Below are 22,098 nucleotides of genomic sequence, written 5' to 3'. Positions count from 1 at the left end.
GAAGTTGAAATTTGAATGTAATTCATTTTCAATAATAAATTGACATTTAAACTTAGCTCTACTCAGCATCTTTTTTTTGTCAGTGAGGAAAAAAAGCTTCTATAAACTCCCATATGCAATGTTGGAAACTTGTGGGAGGAGGACTACAGCACGGGCTCATGTGCGTACCTGCTTCGCATTAAGACGCCTGTGTTAAGAAGTGCTCTCTCAAATTCTCTTTCTACATTTTTCATGCATATTGTGAGTCTGACAATACATGAATATTTAAAAATCTTAATTTGAACAATCTATGTCTTCATCTCTTTTTAAAATGTCTTTTTTCTTGTAAACTCTTCAGTTTATTATATTTACTGTTAAACCTCTAATGTTTTAAAATAATTTACAACTATATCACTTAATATCTTATTACCAGAGGGAAAGGCAGGAACTGCAGAAGAAAACAAGGCATTTTCAAATTTAATCTTATGTTATTTACTCAGCCTGTATCCTGTACAAGGCCCTTTATTTGGCCTACTGTCCCGCCCAAACCAGCTGAGACAGCCGAGATGGTTTCTACTGCAGGTCTTTGACCCCGAGCCAAGAAAGAATTGATTTTCCTGTAAATGGGATGAAGGGAGATGAGTGAAAAACAGAGACAAGCAACAAAGAAGAATAGAGGTGGATAAAACGACGGAGTGACCTTAAAATCTGTCAAAAAAAGGCATGAGAGAAAGCGATGAAGTCTATAAATAATTTGTAGACAGTGATGGTGCAACAGCATGACTGCACTGTACATGTTTGAGAACCTAACGAATGTGGTTCAGGTGGATTAAAGGTGAGGACAGGAGAGGTGAAAAATACTGACTGAAGGAGAGGAGAAGCTCTGAGGCGATGGAAGAGACGTGCCTGGCTGGATGGATATAATTTTAACTGAGGGTAAAATGAGCATCAAATCGTTCTTCATCCACAACAGTGTTTTGACCAAGAGTTTTAATCCTCTAATCAACAGCAGCTAAGTGAAGACAGGACTCAGGCACTATCCGTGGTTTGAAAACATGAAAACAGGTTATTGTAATGTGTGAAGTACACAAAGAAAATGCTGTGAGAAATGAGATTGAGATCAAAGGAGATTTTCAAAAACTTGAACTCTGACCTTTGACCTTTAGGTCAAGGTCACCGCGATTCAAACTCATCCTAGATATTTAGCCGATGCACCTATTTTATCCATTTGAAAATCCTAGGTCACTTTCTTCTCGAGTTATCGCATTCATAAGATTTTAAGAAAACTTGACCTCTGACCTTGAGGTGGAGGTTACTAAGATTATTTGTAGATGCATCTATGGTATCAGTTTTCATTTAAAAACTTCTGTGTATGTGCAGCCTGCCCGGCAGGGTGACATCTACACCCCATCAGCCTTTTATGTCTGAGTAGGAAAAATGGAATCTTAGTCTGCAAAAACACACAAAGGTGCAGACACATGGAAAAACTGACAGTCAGAATTATAGTGGGATCCTTAGGGGGGATCATGAGAGGGTATTTTTAGTATGTCGCAATTGGTCACCAGGGAGACAGGATTGATGGCGAGATGGGAGCATCAGCTGCTCAATTAAAGCTCTCTCTCTCTGAGTTTTGTGCATGGATTTCTTCCTACACAAGGAAGATCCCATGTGACTTCACAAATGTCTCTTAGAGGGGCATGAGTGCATGTCTGTTGTGTGTATTTGGGTCTGTAGTAAGCAGTATCCTCCTACCACTGTCTACGGCCGTCTCTTCGTATTCGTTGGTGGAGGGCAGTGCAGGTACCAAAGGTTCCATGTTCATGATGAGATTTTTATGGCTCAGAGAGTTAAAACTTCGACTCTGACCAAACTGAGCTCTGAAAAACATGAACGTCATACATTTTTTAACACCCTTACATAACACCACCATGTGCACTCTGGTATTCATATCTGCAGAACAATAGATGAAATTGTCCTTATTTTATGTTTTATATGAAATAGTGTGACTTCAGGTAATTTCTCAGATGTCCTTACCTGCGCACTTCTGGTGGCTCTCTCTGAATTTTGGAGCTGGCTTCTATCACTTCCTTGGCTACTCTGCCACTAACACAGAAAAACACATAAGTTAAAGGTTGGTTTGTGTTTATAAAAATACTGTAATTGAAAATAAAATGTTACGATGGCAGGTCATTAGTCTCCCTATAGGCAGGTCTGTAAAAAATGTACTCCTTTTCATTTACATGCATATTTGTAGAACTATACAAACCTCCCGAGGCCCTTTGTGACAGTAATATGAATAAGTTCACTCTATGCTATCATCTGAAAAAATAAGCAGTAGCTTGTAGAACCACCTTTTGCAACAATAATATGAAGTAATAATTTTCTATATGTCTGTTCTATAAGTCTCTCACATCACAGGTATTTGTTTATGCGCAGCTCTCTTAAGGTCCCATCACAGCATTGCAGTCGGTTTGAGGTCCAGACTTTGACTGGACCATTGCAACGCCTCGAATCATTCCTTTTTCAAACAGTCTGTTGCAGTTGCTTGGGATCATTGTCATATTGATCCAAGTTGTTTGATAGACAGCCTCACATTTGAATCTAGAAATCTTTAGTGTGCAAAGGAGTTTATGGTCGGCTCAACGGCTGCAAATGTAGAGGTCCTGTGGCTACAAATTAAGCCCATATCATCAACCCTACCCATATGGAAAAGAAATAGTAAAAACTTATAAAACACTTGCATAAGATGTGGCCTACTTCATATAGTGAATCATATAAGGCTTATATGATTTACTCATGAAAGTGGCCACTTTCTCATTACTTTCATATATTGTTTTATTAAGTATCCAAAACATACAAGTTTAATTTCTAGAATTTTTCAAGGGATCTTATATCTGTTTTCACTCTTGTATGCTTTTCATACAAGTTTCACACAAGACAGATACAAACTTTATAAGATTTATATATATCGTTTCCATATGAGTATACTACCATGCATCACAGTTTGTGCTGAAATTCGGTCCACTTTGACTTTGACTGTCCAAAGCACATTGTTCCAAAAGTCTTATTTTTTGGACAGATATAATTTTGAACACCTAAGCTGTGCTGCCTTGTTGTTAGAAAGAAGAGACTTTCTCCTAAGAATCCACCTAGCCACACTTGTTCAGTTGTTATCTAAATGTACTGTTGCGAACTTTAGCATTTAGCATGCTAACTGAGTTCTATAGAGTCTGAGTTTCTCTGAGCACTGCACGACCTGACCTTGGGGTGAATTTTCTGGGATGTCCCCTCCTGAGAATGTCTCGAATGAGTTTTACTTGAAGTAATCATTCAGTTAATGAAGTGCATTTGAATAGCAGCACTTGGCTGCTACTTATACTCTTAATTTCTATTAATGCAGCAAGGGTCTTTGCAGTTTTTCATATGAATGCAGAGTTTCCCATGAGCATTTTTTGTTTTTTAATGTGCTACTATAATTTCACGGACAGTATGTCTGAGTTACACCGATTGCTTCATGTCATAAAAGAAAAGGAGAAAATCAGATTTGATGCTACTCGGCTTACATTCAGTGTTGTTCCTGTTGAGCAGACAGTTTCCTGCCATCAGTCGGCAGCTTCATTAGTCAGACTGTAACTGCACTGTTTAAAGCCAGCAGGCTTCTTCATCTTACCCATTAATCTATTGTTGTTTAGACTGATGTTTAAGTCATAAATTAGGGGGTGATATAAAACATACGCACTTCATATCTCAAGCGACAGTGGCATCAGCACTGGTGGAAATACTGGAATCAGCTGGATCAACACACATTATGTGAAGACCCGATCTGCTCGGCTTTGCATAAACTGCCTTCATTTATGGGATACAAATCTCAGTCCTGTTTTGCACAAATGACCAATTCCCATTTTTCAGAACAAATTCCACCATATGCTATTACTCATCGCTGAGCCCTTAAGCCAAAATGCTTCAGCGAGCTGATGAAATGGGGCAGGCTGAAGTGTAAGCCTGGTAAAGAGCTTTGTCTGAGAGGAGAATCAGGGCTCACTTAGCTTCAATAACAGAGTATATAGAAGCTTTCCGGTGATATTAGAGTCAGTAAATCATAGAAACCAGGATGTAGGTGCTGATGTGCAATGACGAGAACTCCCATCTTGGTTATTTGGTGTCTTGATGATCTAATTTTCCATCCATTTTTGTCACTTTGGCAACAAATGCATGGGGTAAGATGATGCTGCTGTTAGTAAAGAGTAAGGTGACAATGTGCAGGACCGAAACACTCTGTACACTTTTACACAAAATTAACTCTTTACATTTCAGTGCTTGAAATGTACCATACCCCCCTCATCTCTGTTGTTCCCAATTCTCTTTGCACATATTCCTTATGATTTCTTTAATCATATAATACACCTCACCTGTATCTGAACCTGCTGCCTTTGAAGAAGATATTACTGCTGGAAACTGTTTTTATCTGACTTGACTTTGCACACCTGTCAGACAAAGAAAGGAAGAAACAAAAAGAGACACATTACGTGTACAGCAGCCTTGCACACTGAACCCTGACTAACACATGTCGTAGCAGAATAACAGATTTTTAAAGGCTCAAACTCTCATCACAATAATGTTTCACTAATTTTTTTTCTCGCAGAACACAGAGTAGCCTCTCAACAAGCTTACAGCACGGTGTGTCTTTTTAAAAGCTCATGGCTGGAGGTCAAACCTTCATGTTTCATTCTATATAATTTATCATGTGAAACCAGACTCCAGTGCAGCAGAGAAGGAGCTAGAGCACAGACACACACATGTCTGCTCTCCTTCGTGCACGAGACACCATATGCTGGAAAAGCTCTGCTTGGCTGCCGTTCACAAACTCAATTCACTCTGATTTGATTTAGCGGCTCTGATGCTTGTCTGACATCCGAGCTGACATCCACTCCATCTCAGTCCGCCTTTTAGAGACACATGAGCTGCTGTCATTAGGAAGTCAGTATTCAGGGTTGTATGGGGCAAGGGCTATTTTACAAATTCATAACGATGTCTTCCTTTTGTAAGATTGTCTGCATGTATGGTGCCTCTTGATAAAATAAAGCAAGGCAGAGAGAAAAGCATGTGAAAAGTGAAGAATGCCTGCAGTTAAGAGAGAGCGGGAGACCTTCAGATTGACTGACAGTGTGGAGGAGGAAGGCCACCGTAGAGAAATCCGTCACAAAGCAGCCTCCAGTTCTTGCGTCAAACCTTTGGAAAATCTCATCTCCTCCAGCCTGACCTCTCTCCATCAAATGAGACCAGCTGTTCAGAGCCGCTGAGCCTTCTTATCCCCCTCCACGCCCACACGCACTTTGCTGTTTGGTGCCTCTTCCTTTTCTTTTCACACGGCTCATCTTCTCAGACATGAGCAAAAGATCCAACTGCTAATATCAAGCTCAGGAACAACCTTAAATGAAGAATAGCCATCTTGGTTGAGGAATGATGAATAAGTGTGAAGCTGATAGGAAAAGATGAACGGTTCAGGATCTCTTGAAGATCCTGGGTTGTTATTTTGTGCAAATTTTACATTGCAGATGTGACATCCTCTTGTGTTTTTCCATCTCGGTTGTTTTATATTCATCAGTCTGCTCTCCTCATATTCTCACTGAACTGGGATTGACAAAAAGGAGCAGATCTGTTGTGCTTGCCCACTATATTTGATTCTCGATTACATTAATGAACATAGATGTTAGCATCTTGTCTTGTCATGAACCTTGTTTCCCTTCCCTCCGTGCCAGTGGGGTCAATAGTCTTTGCAGATGAGATCAATGGCCTTGGAGCAATCAGCTGCTCCCCAGTGAAGGACGACGACATGTCCTTGCAGTACTGGGAGTAAATTAAGGAGATAATGTGCTAAAATTAAGTCGGTTTTGAAGTGAAGCAAAATCTTGGCTCGATATAAGAGCTCAAAACGTTCCTACTGGATTCGGGGTTTTGGTGTAAGCTGATCCTGCACAGTCTCAGCAGTTACAGGAAGAACTCAATAAAAATAAAAATGAATTTGTGTGCGTGTTTGTGTGTGTGCAGACGTACTTGTAAAAGGCCTGGTTCTCCACCCCGCACTTCCATAAGTGCTTACACGCTGCAGGGGTCGAGGTGTGAAATGTCAACACCAGCTTCTTCTACACAGAAAAGGACAAAGACAGAAAGAGTGACAGTGAGGATGAGAAATGAGCTTACTGGAAAAGAAAAAACTGTGAATAAGGACAAGAAAAGAGCTGAACGTAATGTGAGGGAGCTGTGCAAAATGCTGACCCACAGACCCTAAGCTGTAAGCTTGGCAAGATAAAGTCATTCGGTCACAGTGCTCAGCATTAAAAGGCAGAACATGGGTTTTTATGGACTAAGAGGAGAGATTTATTCCCGGAAACATCTAGTCTCTGGCTCTGCAAGTCTGGGAACGTGGGACGCCAGATCAATACTGTTCAGCAAAGAGGATAGAGGCAGAGACGAAGCAATGAAATCAATAACATGAGAATGAGATACTGTAACAGAATATGATATTATACCGCTATAAGTGTCTGTTAAAATAAAAAACACTTCACTGTTAAGTTGACAGCAGTGAAAGGGTCCAGTCTGTGCCCACTTCATCAGCTATATTGCGCAGCCCCCAAACTGTCACATATCAGTTATATTAGGTATGCAGGTGTGATTTACACACATGTGCTTCAGTTGCCATGTGTGTGTTCACAGGTGTGTGAAGGCGCCAGGACTGCGTGTTAATCTGCCTTTGGTCCCACTTTGGCTGACGTGCAAAAGCGTTGACTTGGATTTTTTTGGGGGAAAAAAAGAGTTAATTGAAAAAAATCATCCACTGAGGGGAAGAGACCGAAATTGTACATTCTAAAACGTAAAAATCAACTCAGATGTCAGAAATGTATTTAACTACAATAAAGATGATGCTATTTACTCTGTGTGCCTACAGTAAAGGACCAATTAGGTTTATTAAAAGATCACGATCGTGGTTCAAATACAGCCTTTTACAGCTGCAACCACTTCTCTGCAACATGCTTTTCAGACATGCATGAACGCACAGCAGGGCGGCGTCCTACATCAGCAGAACCTATGCGGTCGTTGCTGTGCGTTCACCGGTGCGTTGTGACACCTGATCGAGTGGCAGATGGGTTGTTCAAAAACACGCTTGTTTGGGGAAAAAAGGTTTTTCTAGAACTGCTCATCCAAACAAATTGAATCAAATGGGATTTGATGTACAGTAGTTGAGCTAACCTTGAAAACTGAAGTAAGTCTTTTTTGTTCTTTACATATCACAGCTGATTATGAAACTGAGGTCCATGCACAGGGTAAGCCATGCTTGTGTGTTAGGAGTTAACTGTTGAGTCAGCCAAAAAGAAGCTGACCAAGAATTTGTGACTTTGATCTCATAAAAGTGTTTCATCTATATAACCTGCAATCAGCTCAAAGTGGGACAGGTAGGTTTGGGTAATCAGAGGAGAGGGAAGAGTGAGGAGTGACCTGCCACATGGTGGAAAATTCAGGAAACAAGCATCAACACACAAATCCTCACATAAATAAAGTACACACACACCCACACAATCAAGAGGATGAAACGGTTATGAAAAAATTGAATGAGATGAATGAGGCATGGATAGAGTTATAGATTAAGCAGCGAAACATTGCATGTTAATCTATAGTTCACTGGAAGTCAGAGGGTGAATTTGATTACATGGTGAACAAGACGGGGACGGAAGCCACAGAAGAACTGCGATCATATGAAATGAGAGCAGAGAGAACTTTTATATAACACACCAGACAAACAACACTTAATGACAATATCATGAAAAAAGAAATAAAACATGGATAAAAGGTTCCTCCAATCATAAAGTGAGGCGAGGGCAGGGCTGCGGGTAAAGGTGTCAAATTGAGGACTTAAATACAACAACGATTTGCGCTACTGTTTTTACTTGTATTTACTCACCAGAGATGACTATGTTTACACACAGAGAGAAGAGACAGAAACACAGAGATAATAGTGCATCTTCAGCCTTTCACGAGGAGCCGAACAGACAGACAAGGCAGACAGACTGACAAGTTAAGCAGCGATGAAAGAGCGGAACTGAGCTTCTGTAATGAAGACAACAGCTTTGACACTCATCGATTGGCTGATTGGTAGATTTAAGAGCAAAATGGCTTTAGCTGCAAGGATTTGCAGGTGTTTTTGAGCTGTTTCAGGCAGACTGAAGGTAAAGAGCACATCGGTTGTAAATCCTGAAAAAATAAAGTATGCAGATAGACGAGGCACTGAAACTGCTGCTCAGAATCTACCACAGCTCTGTTGGTTGATAAACATCAAGCAACCAGATGAAGCATGTGTCCCAAATGCAAGACATCCACTGTTTGAAAGTTAGTACTTGCTTTCTGTTTCAGTTTGGAGACACCATGTCATACAGTGGGGCAAAAAAGTATTTAGTCAGCCACCGATTGTGCAAGTTCCCCCACCTAAAACGATGACAGAGGTCAGTAATTTGCACCAGAGGTACACTTCAACTGTGAGAGACAGAATGTGAAAAAAAAAAATCCATGAATCCACATGGTAGGATTTGTAAAGAATTTATTCGTAAATCAGGGTGGAAAATAAGTATTTGGTCAATAACAAAAATACAACTCAATACTTTGTAACATAACCTTTGTTGGCAATAACAGAGGTCAAACGTTTACTATAGGTCTTTACCAGGTTTGCACACACAGTAGCTGGTATTTTGGCCCATTCCTCCATGCAGATCTTCTCGAGAGCAGTGATGTTTTGGGGCTGTCGCCGAGCAACACGGACTTTCAACTCCCGCCACAGATTTTCTATGGGGTTGAGGTCTGGAGACTGGCTAAGCCACTCCAAGACTTTCAAATGCTTCTTACGGAGCCACTCCTTTGTTGCCCGGGCGATGTGTTTTGGATCATTGTCATGTTGGAAGACCCAGCCTCGTTTCATCTTCAAAGTTCTCACTGATGGAAGGAGGTTTTGGCTCAAAATCTCACGATACATGGCCCCATTCATTCTGTCCTTAACACGGATCAGTCGTCCTGTCCCCTTGGCAGAAAAACAGCCCCATAGCATGATGTTTCCACCCCCATGCTTCACAGTAGGTATGGTGTTCTTGGGATGCAACTCAGTATTCTTCTTCCTCCAAACACGACGACGAGTTGAGTTTATACCAAAAAGTTCTACTTTGGTTTCATCTGACCACATGACATTCTCCCAATCCTCTGCTGTATCATCCATGTGCTCTCTGGCAAACTTCAGACGGGCCTGGACATGCACTGGCTTCAGCAGCGGAACACGTCTGGCACTGCGGGATTTGATTCCCTGCCGTTGTAGTGTGTTACTGATGGTGACCTTTGTTACTTTGGTCCCAGCTCTCTGCAGGTCATTCACCAGGTCCCCCCGTGTGGTTCTGGGATCTTTGCTCACCGTTCTCATGATCATTTTGACCCCACGGGATGAGATCTTGCGTGGAGCCCCAGATCGTGGGAGATTATCAGTGGTCTTGTATGTCTTCCATTTCCTGATGATTGCTCCCACAGTTGATTTTTTCACACCAAGCTGCTTGCCTATTGTAGATTCACTCTTCCCAGTCTGGTGCAGGTCTACAATACTTTTCCTGGTGTCCTTCGAAAGCTCTTTGGTCTTGGCCATGGCGGCGTTTGGAGTCTGACTGTTTGAGGCTGTGGACAGGTGTCTTTTATACAGATGATGAGTTCAAACAGGTGCCATTCATACAGGTAACGAGTGGGGGACAGAAACGCTTCTTACAGAAGACGTTACAGGTCTGTGAGAGCCAGAGATTTTCCTTGTTTGAGGTGACCAAATACTTATTTTCCACCCTGATTTACGAATAAATTCTTTACAAATCCTACCATGTGGATTCATGGATTTTTTTTTCACATTCTGTCTCTCACAGTTGAAGTGTACCTCTGGTGCAAATTACTGACCTCTGTCATCATTTTAAGTGGGGGAACTTGCACAATCGGTGGCTGACTAAATACTTTTTTGCTCCACTGTATATTGTAGTTTATCTTTGTTAGGGATGCGGTGCAGTGAAGGAGTCTAATATTTGGGCCACAGTCAGCACATAATGTGAATTAGGAGGTTGTAACACACCCACCATCCTGTTACAGTGAATCCTGCCTGTTAAGGAGATCTGAAACAGCGACACACATATACAGTGTGTGTGATGGTGGACAGGATAACAAACAGTACAGTCACTTAGCACATTTATCTGACAAAACCATTACACAGATGAGGATAGGGGGAAAGGGGAGGGAGAAGGAGGAAAGAAGGAGGAAAGAGAATGAAGGACGTCCGTTTTGCTCAGGGCTGGCAAACAGTCACTAACACACAACTGATCTCAAATTCTGCAGTCTGACTGTGCAACATTTGCCTTTGTAATAAGTAATGAACACATGTTAGAAGTTTATATCTAACAAGTCAGCAGGATGTTGATTACTTTGGTGCAAAAATGCACAATTCATCACCAGGACATGGAGGAAACTGCACATCTCACTTGAGTCATCATTTTTAACCTTTTAGAGACACCTCGCTCACCTCTTTCTGAATGCCAATGACGTAAAAGGTTTTTCCTTCAAACTTCAGCTTGCTAACGTCAGCCCTGCAAACAAACACAGAGTTAAGACTTTGAAATATCTGCAGATGAGAGTTAAATATAGGCTAAATGCTAAACTTAAAGCTTTAAGTACATTTAAAGTTCTGCTGTCATTGATTGTGTCATTGTAAAGATGTCTTCACAAGAAGCCACCCAAGCAACACAAGTTCCAGTTGCTGATGTCATAGAGAAAAAATGCCAGTTAAAAGAAATATTGGGTTAAAAGAAACTTTGATTAAAGGAGCAAATGTATATTTGTACTATGGTTGGCCTATAACTGTTAACCAGGTACAAGTAGAGCAACTTAGAATAGTACCTTTAGGTAGGCAACCTCCTTAAGACCAACAAACAGCATCACAGTCTGAAGTGATTACACTCACTCTCAGAAAGTTTGGTAGGATTTGCAAATAACTGCAGCCGAACAGATTGGCAACACATTGCAATCAATCTGCGTAAGTCTGCACTGATGAGCAGAACTTGCTTACAACGCATCTCTTAGCAACAGAGGACTTGACTCAGCTGGTTGTCAGCTGGTTGTATTCTTTTTATATTTCTATATAAAACTAAGGTTGCTAAGCGCCTACGTCATTTTGCCATTAAATCGCCATCTATCGCCATTTATCACAGTTATTCGCTGTAGTATCACAAACAGATTGCAGGTAATTGCCAACGTGATGCCATTCATTGGCAAAAGATAGCAGAGTTCCTATAAAGCTGCAACTATTTTAAACGCGATGACTTTGCAAATTAAAGTGCAAAGTTCATTGCACTGCCATTTGTTGGGCTGCGTTCATATTCTTTTTAAAAAAAATTTTACACACATAGCTCATTTCAAAAAATATTGTGTGTTTTTATCAGTTTAATTACCAATGGTGCATAGTTTAAAATAACACTATCAATTCTTATTACTTTTGATAGATAAACTACATTTTTCTCCTTATTCTTATGAACTTTTGTTTAAAACTATGAATATGGAGGTACTACAACTGCTGCTTAAGGAAAGCATGGCTATAGGAAAGTGTATTTTAACACTCTGTAGCAAGATAATCTTATAGATGTCATGTTTAAATAAACAAACGGTTCTGCCTGCAAGGAAAAGTTAGAGATGATTATTTTAATTTGCTTCTAATAAAAATTATAAGTTTAGCAATACTTCAGCGATAAAGCATAAATATAGAGTTTTCTGCAGTTAGCTTTGTTAGTGATTAGACATTTAATATTTATGTTTAATGATTGACAATTGTGGCTACACATTGTAGTGGTTTGCTTTTTTCCCAGCATACAAAAGACTCCCAGTTCGAGACTGGAGACGGTAATCCGTTAAATGCTGTGAAGGGAAGGGCGTCTGGTGTAAGAATCTAACAAATCAAATATGTGGAGCCTTCTGCTGTGCTGACAACCTGTGATTAAGGGAGCAGCCAAAAGAAGCTTTTTACAGGTTGATGTTTTTACCATTTGAGGAGGTGAATCCTCTTGTTTCCCTGGAAGACCACAAAACCTGTGGCTGTGAACCCAAGAAAGGCAGTAGAGCCTGTAAAGTCCTGAAAAAAACACATATCACAGCATGTAAGGCAAGTGGACTATCTATGACCTCATTGGTTGATGCACAAAATCCCATGTTTGTCATTAAACTTTTTAATTAATCAAGAACAAGGCAGTTAAAATACCGACTGATGGACTAAATCTGATGTAGTGAGGAAAAATCAAAATAATAACTTCCACATCATTAATCATCAGTAAATCTCTAAATTTGTATTCATCTTTATATATCTGTGTAAATCCCTCCCTTTCCCCTGTGTGCTTCCCACATCTTAGTGCTTACTTACTTTATCTCCATAGATCTGCATGTGCATGATAGTACAGTACTCGCAGTAACAGCTATTTCCAGCAAACTAATTTAAAAAAAGCCTGCCAGACAAGAGTGGAACAGATAAAGGGGATCCTTCCCACTAGACAGAATTTAAATATCTTGTTAATCTGCTTTGTATCCTTTGATTTGTCTGTTCACAAGAGGATGTCCCTATTTCACACTTCAGCTTGGCAGAAGATGAACAGAAAGGATGAGAGCGAGCCATGAGCAAGTTGTAAAATATTGTTTTTCTTTATCAGATGCAGTCTGTTCAATCTATTGGGATAGCACAAGAAACAAAGAAACAAGTAACAGGAGAATGAAGCAGAATAGCAAGTGTAACATATCTGATAGTACAGTTTAGTTTTAGCAATTTAAAGCTGAAAGACAAATCAATGACACTGACTAACCATGGTGGTCTCTGATCAGTCAGTGAAGTCACTGTGTCCTCAGAACAGTGGCTTCTTTATGGACCTAGTTTATTTAGTTTTCAAGGAGGGAACATTAACTAGCTGGCTTGGATGTGATAGCGTAAATTGCACATAAGCTCTTGGCCTTAAATTATTTCCTAATCTGCTTGGAGCAAGTATGTGAGGCCAGGTAGACAGGTGCTATAATGCGACACGCCACTGGATGGAGCTGTTTCTTTTTTGAGCAATAGAGACGTTTACGGAATTGCTAGCTTGCGTCGGTGCAACACGTGTGTGCAACGGTGTTTTCGTGTAGTAGTAGTAGCAGTGGGTTACCAGTGTGGGGAGCTATTAATTGGTGACAGCTGTCGGCAAAATATTATTTTCTTGCAAAACCTCCATATTTTCATCTGGACACTTACTTAATCTGTGTCCTGGGCTGGTTAATTTTGCCAGCTGCACAGCTGGTGTGATTGTCCATAAAATACAGTATGTACCATCTGTCTATAAGGTCACAACAAATTGCACAGGCCCAACCATAGACTGTGTGCAAAAGAGATGAATGTAGCTTTTGCATCTGAAAAGTTCATCCAATGCATAATTGCCTTAAAACGTGCATAGTTTTTAATGGCCAGCAGGGGGCGCCTCATGTTGGTGCAAAAACACTTCTGGGTGTATACAAGTCTTTGGGAAAACAGCCCTTGGCTCTCTTGCTCTGTCAGCTCAGCAAACCCTTTTCTCGTGACTTTATGAGCTCAACCCTTAGTTTAAGCTTGTACTTAATAAAATATTACTTTCTTTTCTAAAAACTTATGGTCATTATTAAAATGGGAAAACTATACTCACTGGCTGTTGAGCTGTACATCTGAAATTATTAGTCAATGAATGTGTGGTTTCACAGTCATATCCAGCACTAGCTTTTTAGATGGCAAAAATACTCACCTCAAAGCTTTAGAACGGGAGCTCACTAATCAACATATGACACGGTGGCTACATCCATCTTTTATATACAGTCTATGGAACACGCAACACCCTATGATGACGAAATCACACGAACACAAGTGGATACGCACATGCTTGTGTGCATGGAAAGTATAACACCCACATGAAGCCATCTGTGTGGAAATCAGTGCGTAACCCATTATGTGTAAAGCTACTGTGTACTGTATATATTCTCCAGTTACGTTACCTTGCATGGGTGAGGGTCGACTCCATATGTTTCAAGACTGTGAGCCCTTTGGAGCATGTTCAGCTCTGCTAGTTCAGCACACTGGCCCCTGATAGAAAATAGAGGAAAGGAGAGACCCAACTTTATACACTGACAGACTGAAGAATATGTTATTAAGGTGTTCCTATGTTGGATTACTTTCAATTGGATTTCACTTAAATGTCGGATACAACCAGATAGAAAATCAATACATGCAATTATCTTATTAGAGTTTTGAGATTTAAAGGTCAATATCTAGGGAGTTTGGTTGTGAACAAATTTGCGTTGACTTTTTATTCTAAGGATTGCTATTTTTTCTCCAGAAAGAACAGCACTAACCCTCCACTGCTAGGCTAGTTTCTTTTACAAGGACAAGGTTGCTTGTCGTACTAAGTCTACAGTATTTAGACAATATCAGTTTAAATAAAAGTATTACAGAATTTTTAACCAATTAAAGTGAGTACACTTATCTCTTATTATTATAAAAGGAAACAGTCATAACAAACCAGGCAAAAGGGTTGTGGGGGGGGCGGGGCATTAATGCTTTACTTGCTCATTAGTCTAAGTGCTGCAAATTAGGAAAATGAGTGTGGTACACTGGTTCACTTCAAGACTCCAGACATATAAATCAACTTTAAAATTGCACACGCATATATTGGATCTGTCTGTGCAGATAAAGGAAAGCATAAAAACCATTACAGAATGCCTGTGGAAATGTAGCTTGCAGACAGAGTGCTTCCCATTCAAAAATCACCTGAAGTCTCTGTACAGCTCAGTACTGATCAACATGCTGTTAATCCTGTCAGTCGTACCCATCGGGCCAGACAGAGGGCACTTGGCATCATCTGCCTCTGTGCTGTGGGAAATGAAGGATTTGTCTTTGATGTTTTATAATCACTGTTAAGTGTGACGGTCACGACATTATTAATCGCTGCAGCAACACACAAACAACCCAGGAGAGGGGATTTATGTATACAGTACTGCATGTAATGTAGAAACTTATTCTGTACCTGTAGAGTACATAGTCAATCTACTGAGTACATGCTTTTTTAATGACTCTTTACTCAAACTATTCTTTATTGCAGAACCATTTTCCCTTCAGGAAAGGTAATCACATGGTTGAAAAGAGGCGAATAAGGGTTCAAAGATACAGTTGTGGTACCCAGAATGCCTAGCTTTTGTTCATATGTAAAAGAACACAAGACGATCAAATTTATCAGGGATGAGTGATTTTCATCAAAATTTAAATTCTGTAGTAGTAACAAGCAAGGTGTCTAAACGGAGCATGAAATAAATAATTCATGCTCATTCCTCTAAGCTAATGGATGTTTTTATTTACTTTCAAACAAATCTCGACTGAGAATACCTTCTCCAGTGCAATGAAGCTTAAATCTCTGGGTATCACACAATTCTGTGTCTAACCAGAAAGAAAGGCAGCATTTTATTGTCTGCTGTGTAGACAGTTGTCTCAGCAGCCTGTTTTAAAACACAGATCACAGGAGTGAGCATAGCACCTGCCACCAACATCAAACGGTACAACAATAAAAAAAGTACTGGCGGCCGCTAGTGCTATCCCTCAGCCTCCTAGTAGATGCACCTATGGTATAAATGTGCAACTCCTTCATCACCTTGTTATTGTGTTCTCAAGATCTTCAAAAAAGTAGCTGCGCCAAAGCTCAATTAATTCAAAAATCCTACATTGCCTTATCATCGAGTTATCACATTCACAAACTTGGCTGTACACACTGCCTGTCTGCCTGGCGAGGTGATAACAATACCCCCAAAAAGCCCACAATAGACCAAAAAAGCCTTCTCCAGACAAACAGCAAAACCACGAGACAAAAAATATATATATTAGTCTTTCACCTGAGCTCATTCTTGTGAATTTCCATTATCTTCCTCTCCAGTTTGAGGGATTGTTTAGGGAACAGCTTGAAGTCTCTGATGTAGTCTGATGGGTGCTCCTCTGGGTCATAGTCCCCAAGCTCAGCTATAAAGAGAAAGGGTGATTTCAGTAAAAATATTATCTGAAAATAGGTCAAATACATCAGGAAATGGGTATACATTGTTTGTTAACTTATTGAAAGAACTAATTTAACACACCTTGACTGCATATATAGTATGAAGCTACAATTAGTAGTCATGTTGCTCAGGTTAACATAAAAACTGCATTGTAAAGCAAAATTAAATAAAGAAAGATGTTTTATTTTGCAAATAAGCTTTACTCAACTTGAACGTTGCATATTAAGCAAGCTTATAATTTGTAACTTTAATTTTATAGTACTTATTCCATTTACATGCAACTGCTTCTATATTTATATTGTAGGATTGCAAATGGCTGGGTCAGAACAGTTATAGACTGCAAGCTATTATTAGGCATGGTCACATGCCTGTTTTGTATTTGTGTGTAAACTGTTAGAATAGCTGTGACACCATGAGTGCAGCGGGTGGCTGGACTAACGGCTATGGTAAATGGCCTGTATTTGTATAGCGCTTTACTCAGTCCCTAAGGACCCCAAAGCGCTTTACACTACATTCAGTCATTCACCCATTCACACACTGGTGATGGCAAGCTACATTGTAGCCACAGCTGCCCTGGGGCGCACTGACAGAGGCGAGGCTGCAGGACACTGGCAGCACCGGGCCCTTTGACCACCAGTAGGCAACGGGTGAAGTGTCTTGCCCAAGAACACAATGACCGAGACTGTCCGAACCAGCAACCTTCCGATTACAAGACGAACTGCCAACTCTTGAGCCACGATTGCTCTGGCTACGACCATATTAACAGTTAGGGTTAAAAAACTTCCAGTTTTCCCCCACAGAAAAATAGAAAGCTCATATAGCACCAAGTACAAAATGCCCGCTGTAATATTAAACAGCTTTGTATCATCAGCAAATTTCCTGGTTGCTCAAATTAAGACAAAGGCCCAAAGACAGATCTTTCCCTTATTAATTTTTTTTATTTCCACAGAATAAGATACTTATGAGCAATTGACTCAAATAACAGATCATTGTTGTGCTCATTGAATCCACTAATTTATTTTTTTTAATGATATCTTAATTAAGTATCTTTATAAAGGTTTAATCAAAAACTTGCCTGGAGTTTAATTAAACAATAATCCTCAAACTATTCCCCAGCTCTATAATCAACACCCTGACAAAGTAGGACAGAGACCTGTCGTAGTTAATCAGAGCAGCCAATGATACACTGCAGACATGCTCTGTTTTGAGATAAGTGAACCAGTCACACTCTCTTCTCTGGGGATATGAGCCAATCAGAGGGTGTTAGCACAGTTCAAGGATTTGTGTATGAGCCACAAGGGTTCATTTATATGATAAAGCCCAGCTAATTCTTTTCTTAATCCATATTAAAGCAAGTGGCTCTGCGCTGTGATTCAGCATTAAACGGTTACGTTTAATTGACTGTAGAAAAAAATCTCTTCTATTCCTTTTCCCAGTAGTCCACATACATCTACTTTTTAAAAAAAAAAGTAGGATAATGACAGTGTGATGCTGTGAAATGCAGCCGGTTAATGAGGACAAACTTAGTCAAACAGGGGTTAGACTGTGGTTACACAGAGGTTGGATGAAAGTTCAGTTACATTTGATATAATTAGGTAAGATCATTGTTTGGTTCAAATACACAGTTAAGCACATTAAATTAACTGAGTGTTGAATTTTACCCAACACAGTGCAAGAGGATGCTCAAATTTAAAACTATAATTCTGTAACGCTAGATTAACAGACTGCGTAACTATACATAGTAATGACAGTTAGCTGAACTTTTTAAATGCTTGAATAAGACAAGTATTTATAAATCAGCAAAATGTAAATAAAAAAAAAGCACATGGGTATTTCAGAATAGAAATCTTGAATTAAACAAACTTAAAACATCACTTTGACTTATAAAGTTATTTCAGTAACCTAAAAGAGGTATTTTACTTTTAGTTGGCATCATTTTTAAATTTCCTAAACGTTTGTTCTTTGCAATGAGCTTGTTTATTCAAGTTTAATGAAGAAAATGATAAACCTGCAAACATGTGGACTACAGTTGATATATCTGATTTTACATGTTAAAATTGTGTTTGTCAGTGATTTTCTATAAATGACATTAAAAAGCACTGATGATAAAAACATCAGATAGACAAACTAGCATTAGATAGTGTGGTGTTGGTGGGTAGTTGGATATTTACAATCAATAAACAGTATCTCCTCCACCTCACCCCCACGGATAATGTCAGATGTCCTACTCTCACTGAGGTTTATTCCTGCTAAAAGGGAGTTTTTCCTTCCCACTGTTGCCAAAGCCCTTGCTTATATTGGGTCATATCATCGTTGAGGTTTTCTCTATTTTCTTGGTATTATCTTAGTGTTGTTGTGATTTGGGACTATATTCAAATTTTGATTTAATTTAATTTATTTAATATTTAAATAATATGGATTAAATAAGGAAATAAATGCATTTGCAGGCACAAACAGTGATTTGTTAGTAGTTATTTTACAGCTTGTGCTTTCGGACTTCAGCTGATTACTTTTGATTTGAGGCTACAGACTACAGATTTCATTGTCAAGAGTCAACAGCTCAGGCACCGTAACTCAAATTTGTAATTACAGTTTCTTAACTTAATTTGATGTGTTCATTCTATTCAAATTATGAAGCACTTTGCAAATGTGCATTCTGGAAAAGGCTAGAAAATATTATCCTTATTCTTATTCTTATTACAGCCACAACCCAAGCAGCTCAGTCATTTCAGTAATAGCAGCCCTTATAATTTACAAATTAAATTGTGTAAATGTATATGTGTGATTTTCATTTAAAACTCCAACATGTCACCAAGGATGTAATTGTGAAATATTGGCTACATCTCTAATACATCCACTATGAGTAAGTCCTCACCCTGTATGATGCAGGCTCCCAGATATGCAGCTTCAGCAAAAGGACACAGTAGACGACCATGATAGATGTCTCTCTTCAACTGAAGGTACAGGAGATACCTGGATGCACATGCATGCATAAAGTTACAGAAATAAATTCTTATAGCATAAATACAGATTTTTATTTAAAATAAATCAAATAAATAAAAGACGTTTAATTACAATATACTATATAAAGCCACTGCTCACATTATGAAGGGGAACCAATACCCCGCTTTCACAATTTCTATTTCCAAATAGTTTGGATGAAAATTCACCACCCAATGAGAAAGTAACAATCTGAAACTGTTGCCATGGTAGTTAAGGAAAGTATAACTATGGCAACATACATCTTCACCAGCAGAATGTGGTACTTTAGCTACTATGGAAACACCTTCAGTGCTACTGACATGCAGACTTGTCTCGTGTTAGCGTGAAGACAAAAAAAAAGTGGGGAACAGATGAGTTTCCAGTTGGGACGTCACCACTGAGTCAACTGACTCATCAAACTTGTTTTTCATTGAGGGAAAGACACAGGAGAGGCAAAGCATAAAAGATTGAATGGAGCGAAAACCCTGCTGCTGTAGCTAAATAGTTTTATTTATAGAGTCAGAGTGCTGCTGACTCTATAAATAAACACCATGATCTACATTTAGATAATTTTTCTTTCTTTGTGCTTCCTCTTATTTTAGGACATTGAGTCAGAATGTCTGCGTACACAGATTTGCTTTTCAGGTTTCTTAAATGACTTAAGCATAGAAAAATCCAGATTAAGATTTGGTGCACACTTAAACACAGAAATTATGTCGTTATTCTGCATGAAGATAAATGTCCGAGATAAATTTAAATTCTACAAAAAGAGCACCTTTATATACTTCAGTTTGCAAGTATGAATGAATAATGTCAATATAGTATAAATAATTGACAAAATATGTCAAACTTCTTCATGTGAGTGCATTCTTTTACACAAATAATGTTAAAATTACTCATGTGTGTTATATTGGCTAGATAAGTAATATAGTCAGCCTGACTCTGTAAAATCCTTAGATAACGATTAAGTGCTGACTTTGCCCTTTAATTCCAGCACTGTGAAATATTTGTGTATGAAAATGAACAGAGACACACAGTCAGCATTTGGTGAACTCTGAACTGCATATTTAATTAAAAAAAAAAAAAAAAAGAAGTCCCTATGCACTTTTCTGCCGTGCTAAAAATTACACCTGTTAGCAATTAATATCTGTAATGTGAGGTACCAAACACCTAATACCATAATCAATAATTACTAGAGATGGCACGATACCACTTTTTTATGTCCGATACCGATACCGATATCATAAATTTGGATATCTGCCGATACCGATATGAATCCGATATAGTGTTTTTTAATCAACAAAACTGTTTTTTAAATATCTTGCTGCATTTTGTATAAGTTCATACTCAAGTTTAAAACAACAACTACACTAAAGCTATTCTGTTATACCTGTATGCAAAAAAAAATATTTCATAGTTCAGCAATACTGATCAATCTAATAAACTTACAGTTTTTTACAGACGCTAGGACACATTTCCCAATACTTAGGTCACTTTTGCAAAACTCTTCACACAATCCTCCTAACTGACCGTCAGCTTGGCAAAGCAGTTCATTTCACATTCAAAATGCACTACAACTAACAAAAGACTTCATTCAGGTCTCAAATAAACTCATTCTTCCAGAACACTAGCAAAGGTTGACAGCCGACAAACACACTTTGTCACCCACAAAACAATGACCTAAAAAACACTAACAACATGTAGCATTACACAGTGTTTTCTTGTGTAAAACAAGGACACATCTCTGTTTATAATTTCAATATATGTTACTGGAATGAATCAGACATCATGCAGAATTCGTTAATATTTGTTTATGTATTTTTATTTTTTTGCACTAAGTAATCCCAAAATACAAGAATTTGTATACACACCATCCACTGATACACATACAATAGTAATGCTAATCTACTCGGTCTTCTCCATTTGGCCACATCACATCTTATGTCATCTAGGGCAATACACCTAGGAAAGAATCTTCTGGCATGCCAGAATTGAAGGAGTTGAAAAATTGAAGGAGTAACACCTGTGTAGATGTTCATCTACAATGAGAATAAGCTGTGGCTGGTTAAACTGCATTTTTAGATTTAAAATATGTTTCAATAAAATATTGCTGTTGGATTTTGCTGTCTTTTCAAGTTTTGCATTGTGTTATTGTTTTGGCCATAAGTTTACAGTTTTTTCTGAATGCTTAAACCCTAACTGTGATTCCTGTAGCACAATCTCTAAAACTATTCAGACTTATAGCAAAACCACTCACTGAGTTTGCAAAACTAAAAGCACAAAAACTGCTTTGCACTCAGTTTGCAATTTTGTAACACACACTTTGCAAAACTGTAGGCACAATTCACTGCACAACACTCAATTTCCAAATTTCCAACACACTCCTAGCAAAAGTATACACATGTATGGCTATCATTAACACTAATTTGCCAACTGTCTGGCACACTTTCACATGTGAAAACTTTTTTAGATAATTAGTTCACTTTGCAATCAGCCTAAGCACTATAATACAGGTAAGCTGTGTGTGCGGAGTACAATGGAGGGAGCAGAAAGAGTGAGAAGTAGAGGAGGCCGAGGAAGAGGACGTGGAGGTGAAGAAGTAGGATGAAGAGGACGACAAGGACAAGGAGGAGCAAGAGGAAGACGAGGAGGGGGGAGAGGAAGATGAGGAGGGGGGAGAGGAAGGGTAGGAAGAGTAAGAAATAGAATTGCTGATGACATCAGAGCTACAATAGTGGACCATGTAATCAACCGTGGAATGACCCCCAACGGGTCCAGCCTAACTCGAGCCGCTACACTGTAGCAAGTACCATAAGGACATCTTGAAATGAGAATCGGTTAGTACAGTCACTTCGCACAAAGATTTGTAGCACTGCCATATGCCAATGAGAAACACACCAATACCATTGATGTAAAAATACTGAAATTGTTACTTTACAGAATTGCTAGATGACCAGATGCTGGGGGCAAAGGAAGCATGTTCACTGCAGACCAAGTAACCCATATAGTCAT

At 39.1% G+C, this 22,098-nt stretch overlaps 1 protein-coding gene across 2 annotated transcripts in view; it reads right to left on the bottom strand.

The window, feature by feature from the left end:
• Nucleotides 1-22,098, bottom strand: part of frmd3 (FERM domain containing 3) — a 139,299-nt gene that overhangs the window by 85,860 nt on the left and 31,341 nt on the right. For both annotated transcript variants that reach the window (XM_085475613.1, XM_085475614.1), the window contains exons 5-13: nt 18,980-19,077; nt 15,949-16,072; nt 14,065-14,152; nt 12,069-12,157; nt 10,559-10,622; nt 6,034-6,122; nt 4,389-4,463; nt 2,014-2,082; nt 1,732-1,856 (exon numbers count right to left, since the gene is read on the bottom strand). In XM_085475613.1, coding sequence (XP_085331739.1) covers nt 1,732-1,856; nt 2,014-2,082; nt 4,389-4,463; nt 6,034-6,122; nt 10,559-10,622; nt 12,069-12,157; nt 14,065-14,152; nt 15,949-16,072; nt 18,980-19,077 — 821 coding nt within the window. The remainder of the gene's footprint in view (nt 1-1,731; nt 1,857-2,013; nt 2,083-4,388; nt 4,464-6,033; nt 6,123-10,558; nt 10,623-12,068; nt 12,158-14,064; nt 14,153-15,948; nt 16,073-18,979; nt 19,078-22,098) is intronic.

The sequence above is a fragment of the Copadichromis virginalis genome, linkage group LG12, assembly GCF_057382275.1.
Source record: "Copadichromis virginalis isolate Kocher_CV1m ecotype Utaka linkage group LG12, C_Virginalis_male_GT1.1, whole genome shotgun sequence".
Lineage (NCBI taxonomy): Eukaryota > Metazoa > Chordata > Actinopteri > Cichliformes > Cichlidae > Copadichromis > Copadichromis virginalis.
The sequence above is the reverse complement of the archived record's forward strand: the minus strand, read 5'-3'. Positions and strand labels throughout refer to the sequence as shown.